Genomic DNA, 26952 nt, shown 5'->3' on the forward strand with positions numbered 1-26952 from the left:
TGGCTTCTGAGAGGCAGACAGCCTGGGGTTGGGACTGTCCCGGGCCCCTCCCCCCCACACACACACATCCCCAGGGGCAGGCCCTTCCCACATCTCAGGGGGCCATGGGCACCAGGCCTCCCTCAGCCAGGACTCAGTGCCCCTCCTGCCTTTGCCCCGTGCCTCTCAGAACCATATCTCCTGCCTCCATGTCCTGGGCCCCGACCCCAGGTCTGGCCTGGGCAGGCAGATGTGCTTCTTCTGCAGAGGGCCTGAGGGAGCTGCCCAAGTCGGGAAGGGGGAGGTGCTGGCCCTTGTGGGCGCCTGGGAGAATCCCGCACCTTCCTTCCAGCCCAAGGGGACAGGTTGCATAAGGGGGGTTTGCACAGAACACGGAACACGGCGTGACTCAACCTCCGGATTTCCTCCTCTCAGTCCAAGCCCACTGCCCCCTGGCTGATTCTCAAGGTTCTGGATGGGGGGACACGGGTTGCTTCAGCATCAACACCAAGCTTGTTCCCGCAGCTCTGAACTGTGCTCCTCCCAGCCCCCAGCCCACACCCACCCAGCAGCAACCAGGGAGCTATAGGCTTTTCTAGTTTTTCTGTTCTTTATTTTTTTTACCTATTTGAAAGGCAGAAAGAGAACTCCCATCACTTTCTTTTTTAAGATTTATTTATTTTATTTTAAAGGCAGAGTTACAGAGAGGGAGGGAAGGAGGGAAGGAAGGAGAGAGAGAGAGAGAGAACCTTCTATCCACTTGTCCACTCCCCAAACAGCTGCCATAGCCAGAGCTGAGCTGAGCTGATGACAGGAGTCTGGAACGTCTTCTGGGTCTCTCACGTGGGTGCAGGGGCCAAGGACTTGGGCCATCCTCTGCTTTCGCAGGCACATTAGCAGGGAGCTGAATTGGAAGTGGAGCACCTGGGACTTGAACCGGCGCCCATAAGGGATGACAGCACTGCAGACGGTGGCTTTACCAGCTATGCCACAGCACAGGCCCCAACTGCTTACTTTCCAAATGCTCACAACGGCTAGGATGGGGCCAGGCCAAAGCTAGCAGCTGGGAACTCTCGAGTTGCTCATGAGGGTGGCAGGGACCCAACTACTTGAGCCATCACCTGCTGCCTGCCAGGGTGTGTAACAGTGGAAGCTAGAGTCAGGACTGGAGCCAGAACTCAAACCCAGGGATGCTGAAGTGGAATACAGGCATTCCAAGCAGTGTCTTAACCACAGGCCGAATGCCTGGCCCATAGTAGAGGCTTTCTTTTCTTTTCTAAACTTATCTATTTACTTATTTGAAAGCCGGAGGGAGAGAGAGAATTTTCCTTCCACTGGTTCACTCTGCAAATGCCCATAACAGCCAATGCTGGGCTGAGGCAAAGTCCAGAGTCAGATGGGGTTGATGCCATGGCATAGCAGGTAAAGTCATCACCTGCAGGGCAGGCATCCCACATGGGTGCCGGTTCGAGTCCCAGTTGCTCCACTTTTGATCCAGCTCCCTGCTAATGTGCCTGGGAAAGCAGTAGCAGATGGCCCAAATGCTTGGGCCTCTGTACCTGTGTGAGAGACCCAGAAAAAGCTCCAGGCTCCTGGCATCAGATTGGCCCAGATCCAGCCATTGCAGCCATTTGAGGAGTAAACCAGTGGATGGAAGACCTTTCTCTCTCTCTTGCTCGCTCTCTCTCTCTCTGCACCTCTGTAAACTCTAACTTCCAAATAAATATATACATTTTTCTTAAAAAAAAAAAAAAAGAGCCAGAAACTCCTTCTGGGTCTCCCACGTGGGTGGTGGGAAACTTACGCACTTGGGTCCGGCATCCCCAGGTGTATTAGCAGGGAGCTGGGTTGGAAGCAGAGGAGCCGGAACTCAGACTGGGTCCCGCACCCCCAGGTGTATTAGCAGGGAGCTGGGTTGGAAGCAGAGGAGCCAGAACTCAGACTGGCTGTCTGAGATGCGAGGCAGACACTCCGAGTGGCGGCTTAACCAGCAGCGCCACAGCACCCGCCCTGGTAGCTGCTTTCTGCCGCATCTCCGTCTTCGCATTGTGATCGCACATGGTGTGACGTGGAGCAGCCTAGCACACACCTGTCCCTCTGTCCGAGTGTATACAGGCAGAGGCGCACTTCCTGAAGCAGCGTCTCAAGCTGACTTCAACTGCTTTCCACCAAAGGAACTCGTTCACCGAGTATTTGTGGAGCATCTTTCCTGTGGGCAGGAGCTCAGCTGAAGGAGCAAGAAGAGAAAGCCAATGGCCACGTGTGCTGAGTATCTCCCTTGGCCCCGGCACATCCTCTCTGCACCCTTCATCCCCCCAGGCAGTCCTCAGACAGCTGCCTCCCCCCAACACCAGCAGGCTTCCAGCTGCATGGGGGGAGGGGGACAGGAGAAGGAAGGATGCTTTTCACTGCCCCTCACAGGCTGCCGCAGCCCTGCCCTCACAGCACAGTCCGAGGAGGGCAGTGCCACCCGCGGGAGTGCCGGCCCGGCCCTTTGCCTAAACCCTGTGCCTTCACACCTTCACCCATGACTCCCTTTGAGTATGCCCACTGGGAAAACCAAACGCACAAGCAGGTAGGGAGGTGATTTCAGCTGGGGATGAGAACGTGACACTTAGGTTGAAACCTAAAAACTGTCCAGGAGGCAGATGCGTGGTGGAAGGGAAAGATGAGCAGAGGGGAGAGCAAATGCAGAAGCCCTAGGCCGGTGTCCCAGTGGTCAAGGCAAAGAAAGGAAGCTGTGCATGGCTGCTGGGAAGAAGGAACAAGCAAGAAAACCAAACAACGTGCTCCAGCTCAGAGCTGCCCAGGGAGGAGGCGGAGGAGGAGGAGGAGAAGGCTTCCTTGCCCTTGCCCCTCCTCTCACCTTCACTGCTTGGCTGAGCTGCCCTCCTGGGGAAAGGAGCCCAGGGAAGGGCAGTTGGCCAGAGCCCCGCCTGGAGAAAGGCAGCTTGAACCCAGCAAACCAAGCACAAGCCATTCCTGTCGCTCCGGATGCACACAGCTCAGCCCATTTTTCCGGCCTGAGCAGAACTGACACCTGCAGGAGAGCCCTGGGCTGAGAGACAGAACCTTGGGCCACAGGGAAGCTGTGAAGGAGAAGGAAGGCTGTGGGGAGATACCACGAAGAGGGCGGGCGGAAGCTGCCCAAGGTGAGTCTGCCAAGGTCAGGCGGCCTTGGCTTGTGAAAGCAGCCCCTCCCCCGCCCGTGCACACCTCCCCCCAGCAGATTGCTACACCCCCGGCCCCCATCCCAATGTTGCAAGATCCCGGCTGGGGTTATGGGTGGAAAGGGGCCTCTTCACCTCCACCCCCCACCCTGCCTCAAGCCGAGGTGAGGACTACGGGATGGAAGGGGCTGCGTGGGAGACACCAGGGCTGGCTGAGGGCCTGTGCACCTCACCTGGTATGCCCTCACCAGCCCCCAGAGACAGGAGCCTCCTCTCAGGACTAGCAGGAGCCCACCAACCTGGACAGGACTCCCGGCTGGCCTTTGGCCACTGCTACCAGCAGGCCCAGCCAGGTCTGAGAACCTCAGTGGCATATGGGAATTTCTCCCCGTGGGAAGAGGTGGGGCGTTTTTCCAAGGAAAATGCCTCCCACTTGACTGCACCGGCAGTGCTGACTTCAGGGAGCAGTGGAGGGGCCCTGGGACCTGGGAAGGGACGGCTTCCTGACAGGAGACCCTCCCACTGAGCTGGGGCCTCCCACTTCTCTTTGAGAAAGAAGCCCAGCTCAGGTGGGCAGAGCAACCATCACTCACAGCCTACAAAGCTCAGCCTCCCCCGAGGGCCCAAACTGTCCAGCCCCTGTTGCCACCCACACCTAGCACTGTCACCCCTGGCCAGGCCATCCAGCCCTGCTGCAATCGGGACGGTTTGCAAAACGCCCGCTGGCTCCCGCTTTGTCACCATCTGAGGTTAGGACTGCACTCAGGAGATAAGCCCAGGCCCCGCCCGCCAGATGAGCGCTCGAGACAGCTGGCCTGCTGCAATCGGGACGGTTTGCAAAACCCCTGTGAGCGCCAGCTCTGTCACCATCTGAGGTTAGGGCTGCACCCCAAGATAAAAGTCTAGCCCTACCCTCTGGCCCTGCTTTCAAACCTCACACGCAGCAGGGTCCCAAGAAATAGAGCTCCTGGAAGCTCCACCAGGGGGCTGGCAGCCCAACCTCCCAGGATCTGGAAGGGTTACTGGAGTCCAGTGTACGACTAACTCGTGCCCCGGTCCTCCCTCTGTCCCTAGCCTCCCCTTGGCTTCTGGCCATCTGCCTTCCTCTACTGCTGTGCTGTGTCCTCATCCTTGCTCACTCCCCCCTCCCTCCTGCTGCCTCCTCCCCACATCCAACCCATACACTCACTCACTCATTCACACAAACAGCACTTAATTCATTCCTACTCTAGGCCAGGCACTTGCTAGAGGAGCCACAGGATAAACACAGAGAAGGGTCCCTGCCTTTATGTGGCTCACAGATTAGTGAAGGGGACAGATAAACAAGGACCACAGAGAGATATTCTGAACGATCGACAGTGTTCTGCGGCAAAAGTAGAGGGCTGAGTGGTGAGAGATATTAACAAGGGCACCTGATTTAAATGTGAGGGCCAGGAAAGACTTCTTAGAGGGAGTAACACATAAGCAGACATCTAAAAGGTGAGTTTGGGGTGGGTGACTAGGCTGCCTGTCTCCCATATCAGAGTGCCTGGGTTCGAATCCAGGCTTTGCTTCTAATTCCAGCATCTTTTAATGTGTACCTGGGAGGTAGCAGGGGGTGAATCAAGTGACTGAGTTCCCACCATCCCTGTGGGAGACCTGGACTGAGTTCCTGGCTCCCAACATTGACATGGTCAAGACCTAGCTGTTGTGGGCATTTTGGGAGTGAACCACCATATGGGAAGTCTTTCTGCCTATCAACTAAATAAATATAAAAAAAAAATGTTTAAAGACCCTTGGAAAATAAATAAATAATAACAGCTAGGGGGTCAGGCACCAGTGTTGTGGTATAGTAGGCTAAGCTTCTGCCTGTGGTGCTGGCATCCCATATGGGTGCCAATTCGTGTCCTGGCTGCTCCTCTTCTGATCCACCTCTGTGCTTATGGCCTGGGAAAGATGGCCCAAATGCTTGGGCCCCTGCACTCACATGGGAGACCCAGAAGCAGCTCCTGGCTCTTGGCTTTGGATCAGCCCAGCTCCAGCCACTGCGGCCATTTGAGGAGTGAATCAGCAGATGGAATTCCTGTTTCCTCCTCTCTGTCTGTAACTCTGCCTCTCAAATAAAATCTTAAAAAAATAAAAGTAGGGGACCAGCATTCTAGTCCAGCTGGTTAAGCTGCTGCCTGTGACATTGGCATCCTATATGAGCACTGGCTCCAGTCCTGAATGCTCCAGTTCTGATCCAGTTCCCTGATAATGAGCCTGAGAAAGCAGCAGCAGATGACCCAAGTGCTTGCTCCCCCACCACCCATGCGTGAGACCCAGATGGAGTTCCAGGCTCCTGGCTTTGATGTGGTCCAGCCCTGACTGTTGCGGCCATTTGGGAGAGTGAACCAGCAGATGGATGACCTTTCTCTCTTTCTCTGTCTCTTCTCTCTGTAACTCTGCCTTTCAAATAAATTGGGAGGGGGAACGTGAGTAGGTACTTCTCTGGCAAAAAGCAGAGATTCCCAGAAGAGAGAGAAGTTCATGTACAGGTGCCCCAGAAGACCCTCCCCACACCCTGGTGGAAGGCTGGGGGCGGGGCATCTTAGCCTGAGAGTGGGAACAGATGCTTGGGATGAGACACAGAGGAGGCTAAGGCCTCATCTCCTGCAGATGGGATTCAGAGCATCAGAGGAAACTGACTTCCCAAGGGAAGAGCACTTCCTCTCTTTGAAGGAGAAAGAGAAGAGAGGGCAAAGGGCACAAACACAGCTCGGTTTGCAGCAGGTGTTTCACGGCTTCCACTGTCATCATGAAAGAAGAGGGAACTCAAAGGGGAGGCTGCAGATTCGGAGGTGTGAGTTCCTAGCTGCTGAGGGCAGAAGGCAGAGCTGGCTGATGAGATTCCCAGCTGGGGTGTGCTGATGTTGATGACAGTCTTGGAGTGACAACAGTCTGTCCTTGGGGTAGACTTCTGCCAGTGGCCCTTGGCTGTGTGGGACCAAGAGCAGAGCAGACACATGTTGGGTGCAAGGGAGGTGGGACAGAAAGGGCTCACAGGAGAGGAGAAGGCAGAGAGAGGGGACAGATGGACAGGCAGGGTCAGAGGGTCCTTCGTGAGCTTGACAAACAGCTGCAAAGAGCCAACTTGAGCAAATAAGCTTCGAGGAGAGGAGATGGTATCAGAGTGGGATGCGCAGTCTGTTATTTCACAAGTGCTGCCGTTGTCAGCGACAGTAAGGCCCTGGGTGTGAGCCTGGGAGTGGCTTGCAGGAGAAAAATGCTAGAGATAAACGAGTGATGGACTTGAAGGGTCCAGAGTGCTGGATGGAACATCCACGTGGATGATGGTGCTGCCGGGCGAGATCATTCTGCTCGCCCTACCCACTGCTCACCACCATGCCCTCTCATCTCTCATTTCTGACCTCCACACCCTCCATCGCCCCTTCTTCCCCAGCCACTCTAACTCTTACTCTCCTTCCCCCACTCTCTCCTCTTCCCCCCGCCCTCGCTCCTCAACCTCCTGTTCCTGCTTCTTCTCTTCCTCTCACCACCACTTTCTATCCCCTCCACCCATGCACTGCAGAAGCCTGTGCTCAGGACCCCCTCGACGGGGCTTCCAAACTCACGCAGCCATCTGGCACCCATGCACGCTGCTGCACTTCACTCCGCCTCACCTGTAAAACTGGGATAATAACATCCACCTAATGAAGTTGCCAAAAGAGGGGCCAGCATTGAAGTGTAGCAGGTTAAGCAGCTGCCACTGCCTGTGACGCCAGCATCCCGTATCGGAATACCAATTCAGTTTGTGTCCCAGCTGCTCCACTTCTCATACAGCTCCCAGCTAATGTACCTGGAAAAGCAGCGGCAGACAGCCCAAGTGCTTGGGCCCCTGCCACCCATGTGGGAGACCTGGATGGAGTTCCTGGCTCCTGGCTTCGGTTTGGCCCACACCTGGCTATTGCAGTCATTTGGGGAGTGAAACAGCAGATGGAAGATATCTCTCCCTCTCTCTCAGATTTTCAAACAAATAAATAAGGCAGGAAAGGGGTATTCCAGCAGAAGCAGCATGAAGTGTGTTTTTAGGCATCTTCTCCATCTGGGTTGGGCTACCAGCAGGTACTCAACAAACACAAAGGTACTTCAAAAATATATAGAAAAATGGAATTAAAAGATACTGATTTTGGTGCAAATATATAATTGAAATCCTCATTTTTTTCTTTTTCTTTTCTTTTTTTTTTTTTTTTTTAATATTTATTCACTTGAATGGCAGAGCTTGGCGGGGGGGAGGGGGGAGAGACAGAGATCTTTCATTTGCTGGTTCACTCCCCCAAAGGCCTAAATAGCCAGGTCTAAGCCAGGCCAAAGTCAGGAGCCAGAAGCTTCCTCCAGGTCTCCCATATGGGTGGCAGGGGCCCAACCACTTGGGCCACCCTTCACTGCCCTCCCAGGCCATCAGCAGGAAGCTGGCTTGGAAGTGGGACAGCTGGGACACAAACCAGCACCCACATGGGATGCTTGGGTCGCAGGCAGCAGCCTAACCCACTATGCCACAGTGCTGGTCCCTGTATTTTTCATGAACTTTTTTAAAGATCCCTCAAAAGTATCGCTTTCACTTTTTCTTGGCATCAAAAGAAATTTGCCTTTTAATTCCATTTCCCACAAGCTTTCAGAAATACATCCTTGTGAGGTAGCTGACTGACTGACACTTCTTATGAGAGGCTGTTGTGTTAGGGCTGTGAGGCACACAGTAGCTGCTTAGAGGGGTGTGGGGGAGGGGGGAAATGTCCCCGAGATTCTTTTGCTAGAATGTATGAAGCTCAATCCCTGGGACCAGTAGATGTAGGTTAAGCTGCCACCTGCCACCCATACTGGAGCACCAGTTCAAGTCCCAGATGTTCTGCTTCTGATCCAGCTCCCTGCTAAAGCACCTGGGAAGGCAGTGGGAGAAGGTATTTGCAGCCCTGTCACTCATGTGGGAGATCCAGATGAGATTCTAGCTTCACCCCAAACCAGCCCCAGTCCTTGTGGCCACTTAGGGCGTGGATCAGCAGATGGCAGATCTCTCTCTCTGTCCACTTCTCTGTCAGTCCACTTTTCAAATAAATGTCTTAAAAAAAAAAAAAAAAAAGCATTCACCCTCTCTTACTATGACCACAAGGGAGCAGCAAAGCGTTACCCATGGCTGCAGACCTGGACCATAAAATCCTGCAGCAAACAGCCCTGGCATTCATTGCACAAATCCTAACCTGGACTGTTTTCTCCACCTGAATTGGAGTGGTGGGTGGGGAAGGGGACAGGGTGGGGGAGAGTAGGCTGCAGACACTTAGAGAAAAGATAGTCTTAGAACAAAGAATTTTCTAAAGATTTATACACATCAATAAAAGTACTCTGAGTTGAAAGTGTACATATAGTATGTATTCTTTGCTTGCCTTAGAATTTTTTTTTTTTTTTTGACAGGCAGAGTGGACAGAGAGAGAGAGACAGAGAGAAAGGTCTTCCTTTTTTGCCGTTGGTTCACCCTCCAATGGCCACCGCGGTAGCGCGCTGCAGCCAGCGCACCGCGCTGATCCGATGGCAGGAGCCAGGTGTTTATCCTGGTCTCCCATGGGGTGCAGGGCCCAAGCACTTGGGCCATCCTCCACTGCACTCCCTGGCCACAGCAGAGAGCTGGCCTGGAAGAGGGGCAACCGGGACAGGATCGGTGCCCCGACCAGGACTAGAACCCGGTGTGCTGGCGCCGCAAGGCGGAGGATTAGCCTAGTGAGCCGTGGCGCCGGCCTGCCTTAGAATTTTTTAAAAGATTCATTTATTTGAAAGGCAGAGTTAGAGAGGTGAAGGCAGAGAGAGAGAGAAAGGTCTTCCATTCGCTGTTTCACTCCCCAAATGGCGGCAATGGCTGGAGCTGGGCTGATCTGAAGCCAGGAGCCTCCTCTGGGTCTCCCACGCAGGTACAGGGGCCCAAGGACTTGGGCCATCTTCTACTGCTTTCCCAGGCCACAGCAGAGAGCTGGATCCAAAGTGCAGTAGCCAAGACGAGAACCAGCACCCTATGGGATGCCAGCAACGCAGGTGGCAGCTTAACTTGCAACACCACAATGTTGGCCCCTTGACAGCATTTACCATGAACCAGTCACTTCTCCTTGCCTTACGAATACTCACTTCTTTTAACGACACTCTAAGTACAACCGCTCCCATTTCACATATGGGAAAACTGAGGCACTTGGCCAAAGTAACAGCAGAATGTAGCAGTGTGGGTTTGGCTCCAGATTTTGGGTGCCTGCCTCACAGCCGGTATTCCCAACCACACTTGTGGTTCTAAAATCCAGTCTCGGCTGGCACCGCGGCTCAATAGGCTAATCCTCCGCCTGCGGCGCCGGCACACTGGGTTCTAGTCCCAGTCGGGGCGCCGGATTCTGTCCCAGTTGCCCCTCTTCCAGGCCAGCTCTCTGCTGTGGCCTGGGAGTGCAGTGGAGGATGGCCCAAGTGCTTGGGCCCTGCACCCTCATGGGAGACTAGGAGAAGTACCTGGCTCCTGGCTTCGGATCAGCGCAGCGCGCCGGCTGCAGCAGCCATTGGAGGGTGAACCAACGGCAAAGAAAGACCTTTCTCTCTCTCTCTCTCTGTCCACTCTGCCTGTCAAAAAAAAAAGAAAGAAAGAAAAGAAAAGAAAAAAACAATCCAGTCTCCCTGGGAAGTCAGCAGGCCTTATCTAAACTCCAGTCCTTATCTGTCACTGATGAGCTATGTTGCTGTAGGACACAGCCCTTTACCCCTCCCCTCCCCCCACCTCTTCAAAAGTTTAGTAAGGGACAAGGCTTTGCGCCTTCATCCACACACCAAACAGTAGGCCCAATGTGCTGAGTGCTGTGAACACAAACATCGGACAAGAAGCCTGGCTTACTTCAAAGGAGCTTGGGTGTGCAAGAACCACCACCGGGCCAACAATTACAGGGGAAGTATTCTGGTGGAAGGCCCCTCTGGCAGATGTGGAATTTGGGCTGGAGGTGTTAAAGGAAGGCTTCCTACGGAATTACAGGAAAGGTAGGGATTAGCCAGGCGGGCAGAAGGAGGGGCAGCCAAGCAGGGAAACAGGATGTGAAAACACAGCCTGAGCAAGGACAACAGAGCCTTCCAAGAGCTCCCTAAGAGCATCCACTTTAAGAGTTTATTTTCCTTATCCGCTGAAGCTTTATAACCTCGCCCAGCAGCGGGAGGTGTCCATCAGCTAACGTGTTTGCTAGTGCCTCCTAACAGCCCCGCCCAGATCTAGGAGGGGCCCGCAGGTATAGCAGCTTAGTGAGAGGTCACCCGGTTTTGATGCTGGGGCCAGGGAGGGGCGGGAGCCTGGTTTGCCCATCTCCACTCAGTGAAGGCAAAGATACCCACCTCGCCCACACACACCCTGTCCCTTATGTGGACACCGTTTACCTTTGGTTGACTGGTTGGCCTTTATAGCTCTGAGAAGGTTCCAAGGATTTCGCCACTGGGAAAGACTGGGAAGTTCAGATGAAGGACGGAGAGGGTTAGGAGAGGATTCTCCACACATTGGGCAGGCTCCTCCTGGGAAAAATCCGTGGAGGCCTCACCCTTGAGCTCCACCCCCCAGCCCTCTGCGGCTCAGATTTGGTCGACAACGCTCTAATCCTGACAAAAACAAGCAAGCGCTGAGGGGAGAGATAGTAAAGAGTTTGAAAGCCAGAAAGAAGGGACGTGGAGGAGAGGACAGGCAGCAGGCAGACCACGGGAAAAACAGCAGGCAGATGCCGCCGCCGCCGCCGCCGCTGCTGCTGCTGCTACTCGGGACTGCCACGAGCAGGTGCCTCCATGATGAGACCCAGACATCTGTGAGCCTGCTCAGGCCCCCTTCCTCCCAGCCTCCTCCAGACTTCCGCCCTTCCTCCCTCTCTCCTCCTGGCTCCCGTGATCCTCAACCTCTCCGAATCCAAACCTACTATTTAGGGGCTCCTACATCAGATGGAGCTTGGGATCCTGAAGGGGATGGGGCCAGGCAGAGACTGCGAGCCCTGGACGCAGTGCAAGAGGCCAGTCAACGCATCCAGGGTGTGCTTGCAGGTGCGTGGGGGAAGAGGTGTCAGGGAGGGCTGAGAGCTGAGAGAGGTCAGGTGGGGAAGGTGAACACAGGTGAAGAACAGCAACTCAAAGATCTCGAGGTGACACTGACCTCTTGCCTTGTTAAGTCGCTCCAGTGCAAGGACCTCTGCTTCTGAGTCGAAACCCAGAACAGTACTGCCTTGCTGTCTGGGGAGACCCAGGTACCCCAAACTACCACAGGTAAGTTCATGTCACTGAGTGGGTGCACTTCTGAACTGATGCCCACAATGACTCCGGCCCAACCACCAGGCTTCATTCTTGGCAGGTGCAGCCTCTTGAACCCAGGGTACAAAGGAGAGACTTGCCTGGGGGCAAAGGTAAGAACTGCTTCTCAGTCCTAGGGTTCTAAGACCACCCCCATCAGAACTACTAGCCGTGCTTCTAACTGTAGATTCCACCACCCTGACACTTATTAAATCAGACCTGGGGTGGGGGTGGGCAACGCAGGGCTCTGTGTTCTAGCCATTGCCTAGATGACATTAAGGCAGACCCAGGATCCTCTCCCTTACTCCTAGTACCCAGTTTCCCACAGTCCCAGCCCATCTGCTAAGCTGGGTACTACACTGCACTCCCTGCCAGATTCCTGATGCTCACCTCCATGGTTACGCCTTGTGGCCGGAGCAGGGTCCCCCACACGTGGTGCAGCCCGATGGGCCTGGGGTCCAAAACACTGATTTTCTCTTGTATGTGCGGGTTGCCCACACTTCCAAGTGCCACCAAGAGGTAAGGCTCAAATCAGATTCTTTTTCTCTGCCCTGCCCTCTTAATCTTAAATCTTAGGAGAGGTAGGGAACATAATATATATATATATATATATATATATATATATATACATATATATATATACACAAACATATATATACATATATATGTATATATCATAAGCATATATATAGGCTTATTTGGGGGTAACAAGTCATGCTGATAAAGCTAGGGTAGAGTCTAAAAACCCCCCAAGCCACCTCTTGGTATTTTCAGGAAGATTCCTTCTGTGTAACCCCACTTTCCTCCTCTCCACCCCATCTTTGCCCTGGGCCATCCACAGCCCTCTATCATAGCCTATGCTGCCTACTGCCAGCTGGACCCAGAAGACAGGCCCGTTGCTGGTACCATTGTCTACTGTGCTCACCACCTCACCAGCCCAAGCCTCAGCCACAGTGACATCGTCACGGTGACTTCTGCATGATGAACAGGGAGAGAAACAAAAAGGAGGGTGGATGGGGGCAGGTCACCCAACTTTCTTTGAGGCAGAACCCTGAGACTGGAACAGGTGTCCCAAACTCTAGAGGGGTTGTTTGGGCAGAGGGGCTACAATGGTCAATGCCACTACCAATCTAGCCCCTCCCCCCACTCAATTGTCATTTGTCTTTAGGCTACACTACATGAACTGCTCCATGCCTTGGGCTTCTCTGGAAAGCTCTTCAAGAAATGGCGAGACTGTCCTTTGGGTCTCAATGGTAAATGGGAGGACCGAGGGAGGGGCCTTTCCAAAGTCAACCTGAGGGAACCCACATGCCAGACCTCCTTGCTCCCAATGCTGCCTGGCTTCCTAATTCTCTCCTTGTGTTGTCTTCTTCCCTTTGTGCATTCAGTTACAGAGAACTGTTCCACGAGGCAACAAGTGACAAGGCGGGATGAGTGGGGACAGCTGCTTCTCACCACCCCAGCTGTGAGCCACAGTCTGGCCAAACACTTGGGAGTGCCAGGGATTTCTCCAGGTGTTCCCTTGGAAGAAGAGGTGAGAATGAGACCACTGGGGAGTGATGGAAGAGAGCCACGAGGTAGGGACCAGGCTAACTGCCCCCTCCCCAGCAGGGCCCTTTGTCCTCACACTGGGAGGCCAGACTACTCCAGGGCTCTATAATGGCTGCCACCTTTGATGGTGCCCAGCGCACTCGACTTGACCCCATCACTCTCGCTGCCTTCAAAGACTCAGGCTGGTACCAGGTCAACCACAGTGCTGCAGAGGAGCTATTGTGGGGCCGAGGTGAGAAACAGAACTTTAGAGGGGCCCTCGTGATCCAAGTCAGCATTGGGGCAAGTGGGAAGAGGGGTTGGAAGGGATCAGCTGCCACTGAAATGTAACTGAGTCTGGGGCTTCATTTGTTGAGGGCTCTTTTCCTCTTTCAAGCAGGAGCTGGCCTGGAATTTGGCCTAGTGACCACCTGTGGGACTGGCTCCTCAGACTTCTTCTGCACTGGCAGGTTTGTGTGCTGAGTGGTTGGGGACTGTGCAGCTGTCCGTGAGCCCAGTGTCACTCTGCTTTCCCTGCCACACAGTGGTCTGGGCTGCCACTACCTGCACCTGGACAAGGGACGTTGCTCCTCGGACCCCATGCTGGAAGGCTGCCAGATGTACAAGCCCTTAGCCAACGGCGTGAGTAGGCTAGAGAGAAAATGAAACTGAATGGGCCTGGGAGTCAAGTTCTAGGCCATTTAGACAAACACTGTCACCTTGTGCCCTGCTCTTAGAGTGAATGCTGGAAGGAGGAAAATGGATTCCCAACTGGGGTGGAGAATCCTCATGGGGAGATCTACCATTCTGAGAGCCGCTGCTTCCTTGCCAACCTCACTTCACAACTGCTCCCTGAGGGCAAACGCAGGCAGCCCTCCCAGATCCCCTACCCCAGGGAAGTGGCGCTTGCTGGCCGCTGCTACTTACATCAGTGCAAAGAGAGGGGAGCATACAACGTGCAGGTTCAGGGATCACCTTGGGTCCCCTGCCTTCCAGGAAAGTCTATTCAGGTAAGTACTACAAGGGGAGTAATTGTGGCACTGGGCAAAAAGGTTGGGAAATGCTTGAATGGCTGTCCAGCATGTTTTTTTTTTTTTTTTTTTTTTTTTTTACTAAGCACCCACTGAGTCCAGGACTGTGGTATAGAATGTACATTTTTCCTTGTAATTGAAGTTGTCTACCCTGTCCCTGCCACATATTTCCTTGTAGATACCTGGGTACCATGGTCTTCTCTTCTGCCCCCGGGGTCGGCTGTGTCGCACTAACGGAAGTACCAATGCTGTTACTTCCCCACCTGTGAGACTTTCTACCCAAGACCTGCTATTCCAACTGTCTTTTGGATTAGCGGGGCCCCCAGGCCACTCCCTGGGGAAGGAAGAGCGAGAACAGCTGGCTGAGACAGTACTGCAGGCTCTGGTGAGCAGAGGTGGCACTGGCAGGTAAAGGGGACAGTTCAGGCTGAGTATTTATACAGGGGGCCATGGAGAAGGTTTAAGTCCTGACTTCAGAACTCTCCTCTGGAGACTGTTCATCCCACTCTCTAAGCCCGCACCTACTTCAACAGACACATTCTGCTGGGAGCTATACCTCCACTAACAGATCCAAACGTTCCTTTAGGTGCCATTTCCACAGCCCATCAATTACCACCAGCTTGGTGTTCACGGTGCACATGTGGAAGCCCCCTGGCTGCCAAGGGCCTTCGGCTGATGTGCTGCACAGAGACCTGACCCTGTCTCTCCAAAAGAAGCCTCTAGAAGTCTATCATGGAGGAACTAGCTTTACCACACAATGCAGCAAGTAAGATAACATTCCAGGTCATTTTCTTCTGAATCACTCTAGTCCAGATGTTTGGAACCGCACTTAATAAGCATACTCCTGGCCGGCGCTGCGGCTCAACAGGCCAATCCTCCACCTGTGGCGCTGGCACACCGGGTTCTAGTCCCGGTCGGGGCGCCAGATTCTGTCCCAGTTGCCCCTCTTCCAGGCTAGCTCTCTGCTGTGGCCTGGGAGTGCAGTGGAGGATGGTCCAAGTCCTTGGGCCCTGCACCCCATGGGAGACCAGGAGAAGCACCTGGCTCCTGCCTTCGGATCAGCGCGGTGCGCCAGCCGCAGCACACCAGCCATTGGAGGGTGAACCAACGGCAAAGGAAGACCTTTCTCTCTGTCTCTCTCACTGTCCACTCTGCCTGTCAAAAAAAAAAAATAATAATAATAATCATAATCACACTCCTGTGTCTATCATCTTAGTGAGGACTACATATTTCAGAAAAGTTCCCAAACTAACACGATCATCCCAAGGCTGTCACTACGTGAGTCTCCCAGTACACCCTAGTGGAGTTTCCCTGTCCCTAGGACATGGGGTTCCCAGGCCTCTTCTTTTGGAGGTACTACCCAGGGATCGTGTTTAGCTACCCACCACAGTCTGCCTCTTTCCTTAAGCCACTTACCTCACTGCCAAGTAGTCAGGTCTCCTAACAATTTTAAGTTGCTTGGAAGACTTGGATCTTGGTCTTATTCCTACTTTCGGGTTCTATATCCCTTCTTACTGATTTCCTGTTTGGCGCAATGCTTAGTCTGTGGGTCCTACGTATAAAGGTACAGTTTGTCACTCCCTTAGCCTAGGTAGCATTCCAGGCCAAATATTACCTTCTCTGTTCACAGGTTGCCGGTTACCTCAGATCATTACTTCTCCATGACCCATCTGTATCTGTTCACGGGACTCTGCTCAACATTGCTAATTCTAGGGGGGGTACTAGGAACCATGGCCTGGCAGAAAAGAGCTTCTCTTCAGGTGGGACCATCTAGCCCTAGCCACCCACAAGAGCTCCACGGCACAAGGAGCCCAGCTGAAGAAATAAGGGAAGTGGTTCCTGAAGCATGACAAGGAATAGTGTGGAGGGTTATTTCTTGGAAGACAACTTTCTGTCAATAGAAGATGCATCTCCTGGGTACACTTAAGTTCACTTTTATTGGAATGCCTCTTTCCAAAGGTACCTTTATTACTGTGTCTTCCAACAACAACAGCACAAAAAGGTGGAGTCTTATGGCTGTAAAGATCCACTTTTTATTTTGTTACAAAAAAAATAAACTCTTCACTCTAAAGAGTGTCAATCTTCATATTGTTGTACAGCAAACTTACAGAATAGGAACACCTGCTACCAGCTCCAAGGCTACTATCTATGCTTTAGAAAAAGGTCATTATTATATGGATATAAATACACACAGTATAGGGGAGGAGGTAACTGTCCCCTCTGTTGATCTGTCCATAATGTTATTAAGTCATCATTGAGAAAGCTAGTAGCTAGGATGTCATACAACTATCCTAGAATCTGGTAAGGGTGGTAAAACGAGCCATCTAAATCCAGCTAGACCACAAAAATACTTGAGTGACCCCGTATTAGCCTCTCCTCTTCCTGGGGAAGGCAGGTCTTACTTAGCCCTTTCCCAGGGGCTAGCAGTAGGCTTTGAGTTGTAACACATAGATTCCTTTCAGTTTTAGTTGCAAAAGAAACCATCAAATTCTTGAAGGTTTGACATCTCTTGGGAAGAAGCAAACCATGAAGACAGACATGATCTGGATTTGCTTAGATGGATCCAATTATACTCGGAGTCCAGCTGCCATGTCCGTGTTGAAGTAACCAGGCCTGTGTTGAAAGGTGCAGTCAGCTCGCTGGGTTACCGTGTCTAGCCCTTTAAGTGATGTACTTGAATTCTCACTATAGTCATAGCCTCCGCTCCATTAGCTGTGGTTATCTTCTTTGATCTGAATGCCCATCAGTCCTTTCCCGCGGTAGCAGCCACTGCTTGGTAGAACTTTGCCACAAAGTCTGGCTCACTGATCTCCAGCTGCCTGACAAATTCATTGCGTTCCTGCTCAGCCCAGCCTCGGAACCACTGATCCCAAAGACGCAGCTGGCACTCAAAGATACAAGGTGGTCGGTTTGCACCAGAAACACTAAGCTGCTCCAGACCATCGAGCAATGGCTGTAACTTTCCTGGTACTGCCTTAGCTACAAGGTCCTGCAGGAAACGCTCACGCTGGGGACCTGACCAACTGGCAAACCAGTGAAGAATACACTTCATCTCCTGGGAAGTGATGTAAGACATTGGGGGAGGGGAAGAGCCCATAATGTCATCTGGTACTGAGGGCAAGGGAGACAGGAAGGATAGTGGCATCGAAGAGGAGGGTGATTCCAGTGGCATCCTGAAACATAAAAGCACTGTTATACTCTCTCTAGACAAAGCAACCAGACCACAACTTCCCAGCTATGAGGAACCTTATCAATCAGCAGCTACAGAGAAAATTACTTTTAGTCAATTTAATTTACAAGAAAACTAGGTTTTTTATTTACATTATTATCTGAATACTTTCTAGAAGTTACCAAGAGTATCCTCATATTTACCAGCCTTCCACTCTTCTTCAAACCCATGACCTTTCCCAACCACTGCCTCCCTCCCTGTTTGTTTTAAAGAATCTAAAAATAACCAACATATTTTTTGCTTATTCTATCCCGCCTACTTCTATGTTCCAGGTTGGGTAAAGAAAACAAAAAACAAGCAAACAAGTAATGCTGCTCCAATACATCTCTAAAATGAAAAAGTACATACTTAATTTAGTACATGAGGCTAGCTAGGGGCTGGATCCTAATCATTCCAGCGCTATGAACAATCACACACACAAAATCATCATATATAAAAAAAGAGCCTTCTTTGCAAAGCATACACAGCTTCTAAAATGTCAGAAAAACTTCGTAACATCCGTTACCTCCTCATACTTTGTGTAATTACAGCACCAGGAAAAAGTGTAAGAGCAGACCAAGGGTCTTGCCCCACTTAACACAAAAAGAAAACCATGAGAAAGAAGAAGCAGAGTGTTTAGTCAAGACCCTGAAAATACAGTCCTGCTGGTTTGTTGGCTTAGAGATCTAACAGGCAAGAACACACCAAAAAGTCCATGGAAAATGAAACTAAAAGGTAAGTTTATTTTTGCGCAAAAAAAAAAAATCTGGAATCTATGCATAGGAGTATTGTTGTATGGCAATTCATATCCTATAAACAATTTTCCTTAATGTTTAGTATGATACCTTTGATGCCTAGACATTTTTTTGCATCATAAGGGCAACTGAGAAGTCAGCCAATCCTAGTTTTCAGTCCCGGCTTGACTCTTACCAATGAAAACCTTCAACTGTCTATTAACTATCTTACTGTGTTTCTTCTGCTGCAAGCTGCAAAGTTTGCAGTGGCAGAGAAAGGAACCTCTACGTAATTCACATCAATCCCAACGCCAAAACAATTCCGGGCGTTTGCCTTTATCCCAGTGGTCCTACAAGTAGTTCCTCCGAAAACAACTTTTTATTATCTCATTCCGGGAAAGGGAGAACATTTCCAGAGTCTGGCCACCCGGCTTCCACGGGAAGCTCAAGTTCAGTCTCAGGAGGAATCCGTTCAGAGTCTGGGTCGAAAGACACACTACTGTCTTGAGGCCACGGGAGCCCGCGATTCCGACGCCCCCAAACCGTAACGTACCCTTTCGCCAGAGTGGCAGGGACTCAGGGGATGGGGGGCGTTTCCGTAAAGAAGCGAGGCTTTTCCCACTAAAATAGCCCGCAAACACGGAGTCTAACCCGGCCGAGAGAGAGACCTCTGCCTTGCTTACCTCCCGTTTCCTCGCAAAGGCTTCCCGGAGATCGTCACACGAGTCCTTAGACGCTGGCTACCGCCGCGGCTTCCATGTTTCCTGAAAATCCTGACTAGGGCCAGCCGGGCAGCCCACGCACTTCCGGTACGGGACCAACCCCAAACCCCCAAGCGCCTCAGCGCCCCGGCTCCAGGTCCGGAGATAGCCGAGTACCTCCGATTACGGTTATGCTAGCGTCGAGGGCTTCCGAATACATTCGATTGAAAGCCTCGGCAAGACGGAGATAACCGAGCCTGAAAGCAGGCCGAGGGAGGGGTAGCGGCAGGACTGACGGAAAGAACCAATTGGCGGCGATGTGAAGGCGGAAACACCCGAGCAGTTCCGGAAGAACTCGGGGAGTTCTGAGTGGTAATCGAGGCGTAGACTATGGTAATGGGCGGGGCCAGGTCGGTACGTTCGAAGGGCGTTGGCGGAAATTACCGAAGATGCCCGAAGCCGTCGGGACGGACCCGAGTACCTCACGCAAGATGGCGGAGCTGGAGGAGGTGACTCTGGACGGGAAGCCTCTTCAGGCGCTGCGGGTGACCGACCTGAAGGCCGCACTGGAGCAGCGAGGCCTAGCCAAGAGCGGGCAGAAGAGTGCCCTGGTCAAGCGGCTCAAAGGGGTGAGGAGTCGGCGATACCGGGGTGTCGGAGGGGAGCGGACCCGGTAGAGACGAGTCTCTGCCGCGGCGCAGGCGCAGTGTCCGGGCTCGGCGCGAGCTCTCAGGCCGCCAGCGCGAGCTTCCAACCCCGCGCGCACGGTGGTTGGTGAGGCTCGAGCTGGAACGGAGATCGCGCCCGTTCCCGCCTTAACGGCAGCAGCGCGAGCCCAAAATGGGAGGGTGCGCGCTACTCTCCCGGAGTGTCTTAAGCTCCTTCCTCCTTCCCCCACCCCCTCCTTGTTTGTGTCTGTGGTTTCGGCGCATGCGCTGCAGAAGGAGTTAAATCCCACTACAACCACCGGCGTTGCTGGCCTGACGGGGGCGAGTTGGGTTGGGTCGGAGTTAGGGGTATAGTTGGGTGGAGGGGAGGATGGGGTTGATCCCGGGATCTGCTGGAGCAGGGTTGGGGTAGGATAAAATGTCTGCCCTGGTAGACAGGGAGGTGAGATGAAGAGAAGCCTTGATTTGAAGGGACGTGGTGAGACAGTGGTGTCTGCAGGGAATCCAGAAGCAATTTGGGTGGATAAGAGTTTGGTGGATATTGGTGGGAGAGGTGAGGTTTACATTGGATCGGCTTGAGCAGGTTAGGGTGGGTTTGTCTAGAGCTGGTGTGTATGGGCTTGGTGGGAACGGAGGAAGGGGAGGATGTGTCGCTTTTAATTAGAGTTGATTAGGATACGTGGCAGGTAGTACAGATTCGGGCTGGGTTGGCCCGAGGGTTGAATTGGCAGACCATTGCTTATCCAGAAGCTGGCCGTTTTGTATGGGGGTGTAGATTAGGGCAAAGCACAATTTTCAGGGTCTGTATTCATTTTCTCATGTGGCCTCTTTGACAAGTTTTATAATTTGATAAGTCTCAGTGTCTCTCCGCCAGAAATTATACAGGTTCACTCCAGTAGATCTAGTCCTGGGCAACAGTTTGACCAAGTAACTCAGTTAAGCCCAACCGAGCACCTGGTGTTGGTTTCATGTATTTGAAGCTGGTGTTGAGCTTTTGAAGTCATTTTTACCTGCACTGCTAGATTTAGAAGAGGCACCAGTCAAATGTGCAGAGGGTAGTAAGGATTGTAGTATTGCTTCTGTCACTGTCACTGATTTTTATGACATGGCCAGATCTCTGAGTCTCTGTGGGCCTGCATTTTACGTCTGTGCATTTAGGAGCAGTAACCATGGCTACCTTTGAAGGGCTTCTGAGGATGAATGAGAACAGTATTGGTAAAGAGCTTTTAGGTTCCTGGAAAAGGAGCGCAGTTTAAGTGTGTATTTAAGGCATCACATTAAATGAAGAGGTTGTGGGAGGGGTAGCAGTTTTGTGTTGTTGTTTTCACCTGGTTTCTGACTTTTGCACTTCTCCATACCAGGCTCTAATGCTAGAAAATTTACAGAAACACTCAACACCCCATGCTGCATTCCAGCCAAATTCCCAGGTAAGAAAGGTTTGGTAGCTGGAGTGGGCTGTTTGGAGGTACAGACACATGGAAGGAGGGCCATAGTGTTCTACATTTGATGCTTAAGTCCTTACCAATATTTTTGTAAGGTCCCTTGGTTGGAAATGTTCTCGTACTAGGACAGTTGAGTTCTAGCCAAGCCCAGTTTTGCACAAGGGCCTGTAAAGGACAGAATCAAAGGAACTGTTAGTTAATTCCTGATCCTTGCAGAAAAATGTCACTCTGATTAAGTGTCGCTGAGAACTAGAAGTCATTTATTTGCCGTTGATTTGGGAAAAGTCGTTGATGTCTTTGGAGATATGAAGTAGCTCACCAATAGGGCAGTGTAGGAAAATACTTGCTCATCAGGAATTCTTTGACAGCTTTTTTTCCAAGAATGCAATCTTTTGTAAATCACGCACTATTATTAGTGTTATCTGCCAACTCTGTATGATTACACTTAAATATCACTAATAGCTCTGTTACTTCAAACAAGAAACAGGTTTTGGAGGCCTTGGTTTCCTCAGTTTCCTTATCTGTAATATGAGAAGATGTTGAACTAGATCCATAGTTTTATAACTGCTCAGCTAGGCTTTGGGGGGCTTCCTAGGAAAGATAGATACCTTCTTTCCAAGTAAGCAAGATTCCTACTCCCTCTTAAACTAGATTAGATATGTTATCTACTTCATGAGTTCTGCATGAGATTTCTTTTAAGAAATCATTCTACAGTTAAAAACATTTCTTAGCCTGCACAATCTCCTAAGGTTCTTTTTACGTTTTAGAATCTCCTCAGTATAGTGTGCCATGCTCTTAGGGAAAAAACCCAGGTCTTTATTAATGCAGTGATGTGCAGAAACATTACCAGATGAAGTCCCAGGACACTGTGGAGAACAAGAGAGCCTTCCTGTTTCCTTGTGATCACCTTATTAAGCTGTTAGTATAATCTAACCAATGTTCAGAGGTTTAGCTGTGTACTTTAACAAGGATAAGGGACTGCATAATTTATTCAGTTCATGATTTGCAGCAAACTTGCATATTCTCTAAAACGTGTAACCTGTGCCTCATCACTGTCCATTGAGTACCCAGAGACCCATTTCTACCATAGGTGAAAACAAGCAGTTAGTATGCTTAGGAAATATAATAATCTGGAAAGAATTTATTCAGGATTTGTTTTCCTTTTTCTGGCCCTCCAGTAGAACATAATAAGATGATTCCAGGGAGGACTTGTAAAGATAAAGTTGGAGGGCAGAAGATGAAGTGGGACCTGTGTTACAGAGGGAGAAAAGAAAAAAGTCGAAGCTTCTGGATTTTAAATACTGTTAGCAAGGGTTACTTTTCTTCCAAAGAAATCGAATTATACTCTGTTTAAATGCAGAGTGGATATCTCATTTCTTAGTCTCTTGATTTTATTTTTAAATACTGTGCTTGGATTTTGGAGATGTTTGACAGAATGTTTCCTGCATTGGTGGAGATGGACATTTTGGAGGAGTTGCCAATTTTTTTGTCCCCTTCAGTTGTACTGTGACTGAAAGGAGACTTCAGATTTGCTTTAGATAATGTTCTATATTAGCTAAAAGTATATAAATTAGAAGGTGTAATTACAGGAGTTTTATTTCTTTTTAAGTTATTTGTACAGCAACATCTTTGGTTGTGATTTTTAATTTAAAATTTTAATTTAAAAGTTATGTGCAGTTCTTCACTTTTATGACTCGCAGGGCTATTTATTTTGGTCCTCACTAGGATTAGTTTAGAAAAGGACCTTCCAGCATTTTGGTTTTCTTTCTTGGGTCCAGCTATAAGGGAGTAGAGCTTTGCTCCATGGAATTTTCTTTCTTGTGTATTCCTGGTTTGCCTTCCTAGACCTTTTCCCATTTATTCTACATAGATTGGCGAGGAAATGAGCCAGAACAGTTTCATAAAGCAGTATCTGGAAAAGCAGCAGGAGCTACTTAGGCAGCGTCTGGAACGTGAAGCTCGAGAAGCTGCAGAACTTGAAGGTAAGCCCAGATTGTCACTGCTAAGGCGAACTTCTATATTCTTTCCCAGTCACCAAGTAGAGAGGCCTAACTAGGCAATTTTAGGAATAAATCAGGCTAAGACTGCCACTTATTTGTTGTTAGTTTATGGTGCCAAGTGAGTTCCTATTTGCTTTTGTCAGGAAAGAGGACACTTAATTTGACTGTCTTGTTGGAACAGGATTCCTGCCAACAGGAAACATTATAAGTAAATGAAGCTGCCAGTTAGATGAGGTAGAGCTTAATTCTAGGGAGTTTGTTCTTTGTATCCAGTGCTCTTTTTAGTGTGTGTCTGTGTCTGTGACTGCCCGATTTCCTTCGTGCCTCTGCATATTCCCATGTGCTGAGCCCTTCACTCCCTCCCTGCCCCGACCCAATCTATACTTTGCAGAAGCTTCAGCTGAGTCGGAGGACGAGATGATCCATCCTGAGGGAGTGGCTTCCCTGCTGCCTCCTGACTTTCAGAGCAGCTTGGAGAGACCAGAGCTGGAACTCAGCAGACATTCACCCAGTACGTATCTCCCTCCCCACTGCGCTGTTTTGTCAATCCTGCGTAGTTGGTGGGGGGAGGTAGTTAGGCCTCCTTTCATGCTAAGCCTCCATGAAAGTTCCAGGGAAATTCTGTGGCATTGATAATTTGTCATTTGTTTTTCATGGAAATTATATCCTTTTTTGAAATCTGCTTTCACCTGTCTGTGTTGTTAACTTCTCAATATTTGGTGAAGTGATATGATTCTCATCTTACTTCTTCAACCTCTTCAAACTGTTTAGCAACAGTCACAATTCTCTTTGATCTCTTCACGAGTTGTATATATTATGTGATGACATCCCGTCATCTTCCCAAATTAGGCATCAGGGCTGCAGTTTCTTAATTCATTCAGCAAATGTTTATTGAGTGCATATTTTATACCAGGTATGTGCTAGACTCCAGGAATATATCAGAGAAAAAGATAAGTCTGTCCAGAGAAACTTAAAGTCCAGTGAGGAGATGGATGTTACTTAATTACATGGTTAATCACGGTTGTGTTAAATGCTGTGTAAGGCAGTGTAGAGTATAATACTCAGAGCTCTAACCTGGTATGTGTGATTGGTTCAGGTTCAGCAGTTAACGTTTTCACACTATAATACACAATAAGCATCTTATTTTGCATAGTGTCTCAAGCAGAAGTCCATAAAGATAGCTAAGATACACCGTCTAAGACAGTGTATTTCAGGGCATGTGAGCAACAGGTAGATAAAGGGAACTAGTATGTAAATTAACAAGTGTTCTGAATCATCATTGTTAGTGGAGTCCCTTCCACCCTTCTATATCCAGTATTTTTAGAATGTGTTATCGCTTCTCAGCCTTTTGGCTAAATCATAAGTAGTATCTGTCCTTACCAGTTTGTCGAATGTCTTGAAGTTTCCAACTGTTATAATTAATACAGGATTTCTTTATGAAAATAGATTTTTAGGAGCTATTGAATGGTGGGAGAGAAATTTCCTGAAAGGCTAGGACATATGGAGGACCCTTGAGTCTAATTTTAAGGTCCTAGTTTGCTCAGTACAAGAGTGTTTCTTCATCTGAGTCTTGGACCTAGAGGAAAACTTTTAGAAACTTTTTAATTAATACTGTCTTACTGTGGAATTATTAGTTTTTTAGGGACCTCTTTTCTTACTCTTAGCAATCTTTTTCTCCCTACTTGTAAAGCTGGGAGAGAAAGGAAAGCACCTCTATCTTGAATGGCAGAGAAAAATCTTTCATCCTCTAGTTTACTCTCTAAATGCCTGTGACAGCCAGGACAAAGGCAGGTTTTGGGAATTCAGTCCAGGTCTCCTGAGTGGGTGGCAGGGACCCAAGTACCCATCACCTGCTGCCTCCCAGGGTTTGCTTTAATAGGAAGCTGAATTGGAAGCAAAAAAGCAGGGACTTAAACAAGGTACTCTGGTATGGGATATGGACATCCCAAGTAGTGACTTAACTACCCATCCTAGAAAAACTCTTCTATAAGTGGTCAGTATTTCTTCTCAAATAAAAAACAGCCAAAAAATTAATTTTTCTTAAAAAGATCTATTTATTTATTTATTTGAAGGTCAGAATTAGAGAGAGAGAGAGAAGGAGAAATCTTTCATTCACCAGTTTACCCACCAAGTAGCTGCAATGGCTAGGGCTGAACCAGACCGAAGCCAGGAGCTTCATACTGGTCTCACACGTAGGTACAGGGGCCCAAGCACTTGGGTCATCTGCTTCTGCTTTCCTAGGCACATTAGCAGGGAGCTAGATTGGAAGTAGAGCAGCTGGGACTTGAACTAGTACCCATATGGGATGCTGGTGTTGGAGGCTGTGGCTTAACCTGCTATGTCACAATGCTGGCCCTTCAAAATACAGATTTTTTTTTTTTAAGGAATTTTATTTATTTATTTATTTATTTATTTATTTATTTATTTGAAAGAGACAGAGAGATCTTCCATCTACAGGTTCATTCTCCAAGTGCCCACAAGAGCCAGGGCTGGGTCAGGCTGAAGCCAGGAGCCCAGAACTCTATCCACGTCTCCCTTTTGGGTGGCAGGGGCCCAAGCACTTGAGCCATCATATGCTGCCTCCCAGGTTGCATCAGCAAAAGCTGAATCATAAGCAGAGCAGCGAGGACTTGTTTGAACTATTACTTTAGCATGGAATCCCAAGTGATGGCTTAATCCACGGTACCACAACACCTACAGTGAATGTAATATTTTTAAAGGAGAAGTGGTAGACTAATCTAGCTAGAGTGAAGTGTTTCATATTTAAGAATACTCAGAATCAATTTTTAGGAAAAGACTTTATTTATTTATTTGAGAGGCAAAATTATAGAGGGAGAGACAGAGAGAGATCTTCCATCCACTGGTTCTCTCCCCAAATGGCCACAACAGTCAGAGCTGGGCCAGTCCAAACCAGGAGCTTCGTGTGGCTTTCTCACATGGGTGCAGGGGCCCAAGAGCTTGGGCCATCTTCCGCTGCTTTCCCAGGCGCATCAGCAGGGAGCTGGATAGGAAATGGAACAGCCAAGAATTGAACCGGCGCCCATATGGGATGCTGGCACTGCAGGCAGAGGCTTAACCAACCTGTTCTGCCACTGCACTGGCCCCTAGAAGGAATTTAAAAGGTAGATTGGGGGGCCAGCACTGTGGCACAGTGGGTTAACGCCCTGGCTTGAAGTGCTGGCATCCCAAATGGGCGCTGGTTCAAGACCCGGCTGCTCCACTTCCAATCCAGCTCTGCTGTGGCCTGGGAAAGCAGTAGAAAATGGCCCAGATCAGAGGGAGGAAAGCACCCATGTGGGAGACCCAGAAGAAGCTCCTGGCTCCTGGCTTTGGATCAGCTTAGCTCTGGCCATTGTGGCCATTTGGGGAGTGAACCAGAGGGTGGAAAGCCTTTCTCTTCCTCACACTGTCTGTAACTCTACCTCTCAAATAAAATCTTTAAAAATATGTATATATACATATATATATTTTTAATTTGACAGGTAGAGTTATAGACAGTGAGAGAGACAGAGAGAAAGGTGTTCCTTCCATTGGATCACACCCCAAATGGCCACTATGGCCAGTGCTGTGCCGATCCGAAGCCAGGAGCCAGGTGCTTCCTCCTGGTCTCCTGTGTGGGTACAGGGGCCCAAGCACTTGGGCCATCCTCCACTGCCCTCCCAGGCCACAACAGAGAGCTGGATTGGAAGAGGGGCAACCGGGACTAGAACTCGGCGCCCATATGGGATGCCGGCACCGCAGGCAGAGGATTAACCAAGTGAGCCATAGTGCCAGCCCTAAAAAAAAAAAATTTAAAGTAATAAGGGAACCATTGAAAATTCTTAATAGGACCATGATTTTATTTGAAAGAGTTACACAGAGAGAGAAGGAAAGGCAGAGAGAGAGAGAGAGAGAAAGGTCTTCCATTCACTGGTTCACTCCCCAATTGGCTGCAATAGCCAGAACTGCACTGAATTAAAGCCAGGAGCTTCTTCCAGGTCTCCCATGAAGGTGCAGGGACCCAAGCACTTGGGCCATCTACTACTTTCCCAGGCCATAGCAGAGAGCTGGAATTGAAGAGGAGCAGCTGAGACTCAAACTGGCACCCACATGGGATGCTGGAACTGTAGGCAGTGGCTTTACCCTCTACGCCACAGCGCCACAGCGCTGGTCCCTAGCAACAAGATTTAGAGTGAGGGTAGCCAGTTTTCTTCAATGCTGTATGTC

General features: G+C 50.1%; 3 protein-coding genes across 4 annotated transcripts in view; 2 read left to right on the forward strand and 1 right to left on the reverse strand.

The window, feature by feature from the left end:
• Nucleotides 1-10876: 10876 nt before the first annotated feature.
• CIROP (ciliated left-right organizer metallopeptidase) lies at nt 10877-15843 on the forward strand. The gene is made up of 14 exons (XM_062206588.1): nt 10877-11189; nt 11315-11408; nt 11494-11545; nt 11808-11951; nt 12274-12399; nt 12601-12685; nt 12821-12966; nt 13044-13215; nt 13363-13432; nt 13508-13604; nt 13700-13972; nt 14172-14401; nt 14580-14759; nt 15624-15843. The coding sequence occupies exons 1-14, from the start codon at nt 10877-10879 to the stop codon at nt 15841-15843; spliced, it is 2202 nt and encodes a 733-aa protein (XP_062062572.1).
• A 57-nt stretch (nt 15844-15900) lies between these two features.
• On the reverse strand, nt 15901-18896 carry C11H14orf119 (chromosome 11 C14orf119 homolog). The gene is made up of 2 exons (XM_062205440.1): nt 18619-18896; nt 15901-17166 (listed from the first exon to the last, which is right to left on the reverse strand). The coding sequence occupies exon 2, from the start codon at nt 17163-17165 to the stop codon at nt 16737-16739; it is 429 nt and encodes a 142-aa protein (XP_062061424.1). The 5' UTR covers nt 17166; nt 18619-18896; the 3' UTR covers nt 15901-16736.
• Nucleotides 18897-19062: 166 nt separating this feature from the next.
• Nucleotides 19063-26952, forward strand: part of ACIN1 (apoptotic chromatin condensation inducer 1) — a 36090-nt gene continuing 28200 nt past the window's right edge. The window contains exons 1-4 of one of the 2 annotated variants that reach the window (XM_062205436.1): nt 19063-19265; nt 20666-20731; nt 22617-22728; nt 23138-23257. In XM_062205436.1, coding sequence (XP_062061420.1) covers nt 19086-19265; nt 20666-20731; nt 22617-22728; nt 23138-23257 — 478 coding nt within the window. In that variant the 5' untranslated portion in view covers nt 19063-19085. The remainder of the gene's footprint in view (nt 19266-20665; nt 20732-22616; nt 22729-23137; nt 23258-26952) is intronic. The other variant, XM_062205435.1, reaches the window with a different exon arrangement.

This window comes from Lepus europaeus, chromosome 11 (genome assembly GCF_033115175.1).
Source record: "Lepus europaeus isolate LE1 chromosome 11, mLepTim1.pri, whole genome shotgun sequence".
NCBI lineage: Eukaryota > Metazoa > Chordata > Mammalia > Lagomorpha > Leporidae > Lepus > Lepus europaeus.

Excerpts from the sequence above, each read along its gene's own strand:
- CIROP (XM_062206588.1), top strand. The coding sequence starts at position 10,877 with ATGCCGCCGCCGCCGCCGCCGCTGCTGCTGCTGCTACTCGGGACTGCC. Across the intron at positions 13,433-13,507 it reads GACTTCTTCTGCACTGGCAG|TGGTCTGGGCTGCCACTACC; the intron begins GTTTGTGTGCTG and ends CCTGCCACACAG. Across the intron at positions 13,605-13,699 it reads ACAAGCCCTTAGCCAACGGC|AGTGAATGCTGGAAGGAGGA; the intron begins GTGAGTAGGCTA and ends CCCTGCTCTTAG.
- C11H14orf119 (XM_062205440.1), bottom strand. The coding sequence starts at position 17,165 with ATGCCACTGGAATCACCCTCCTCTTCGATGCCACTATCCTTCCTGTCT.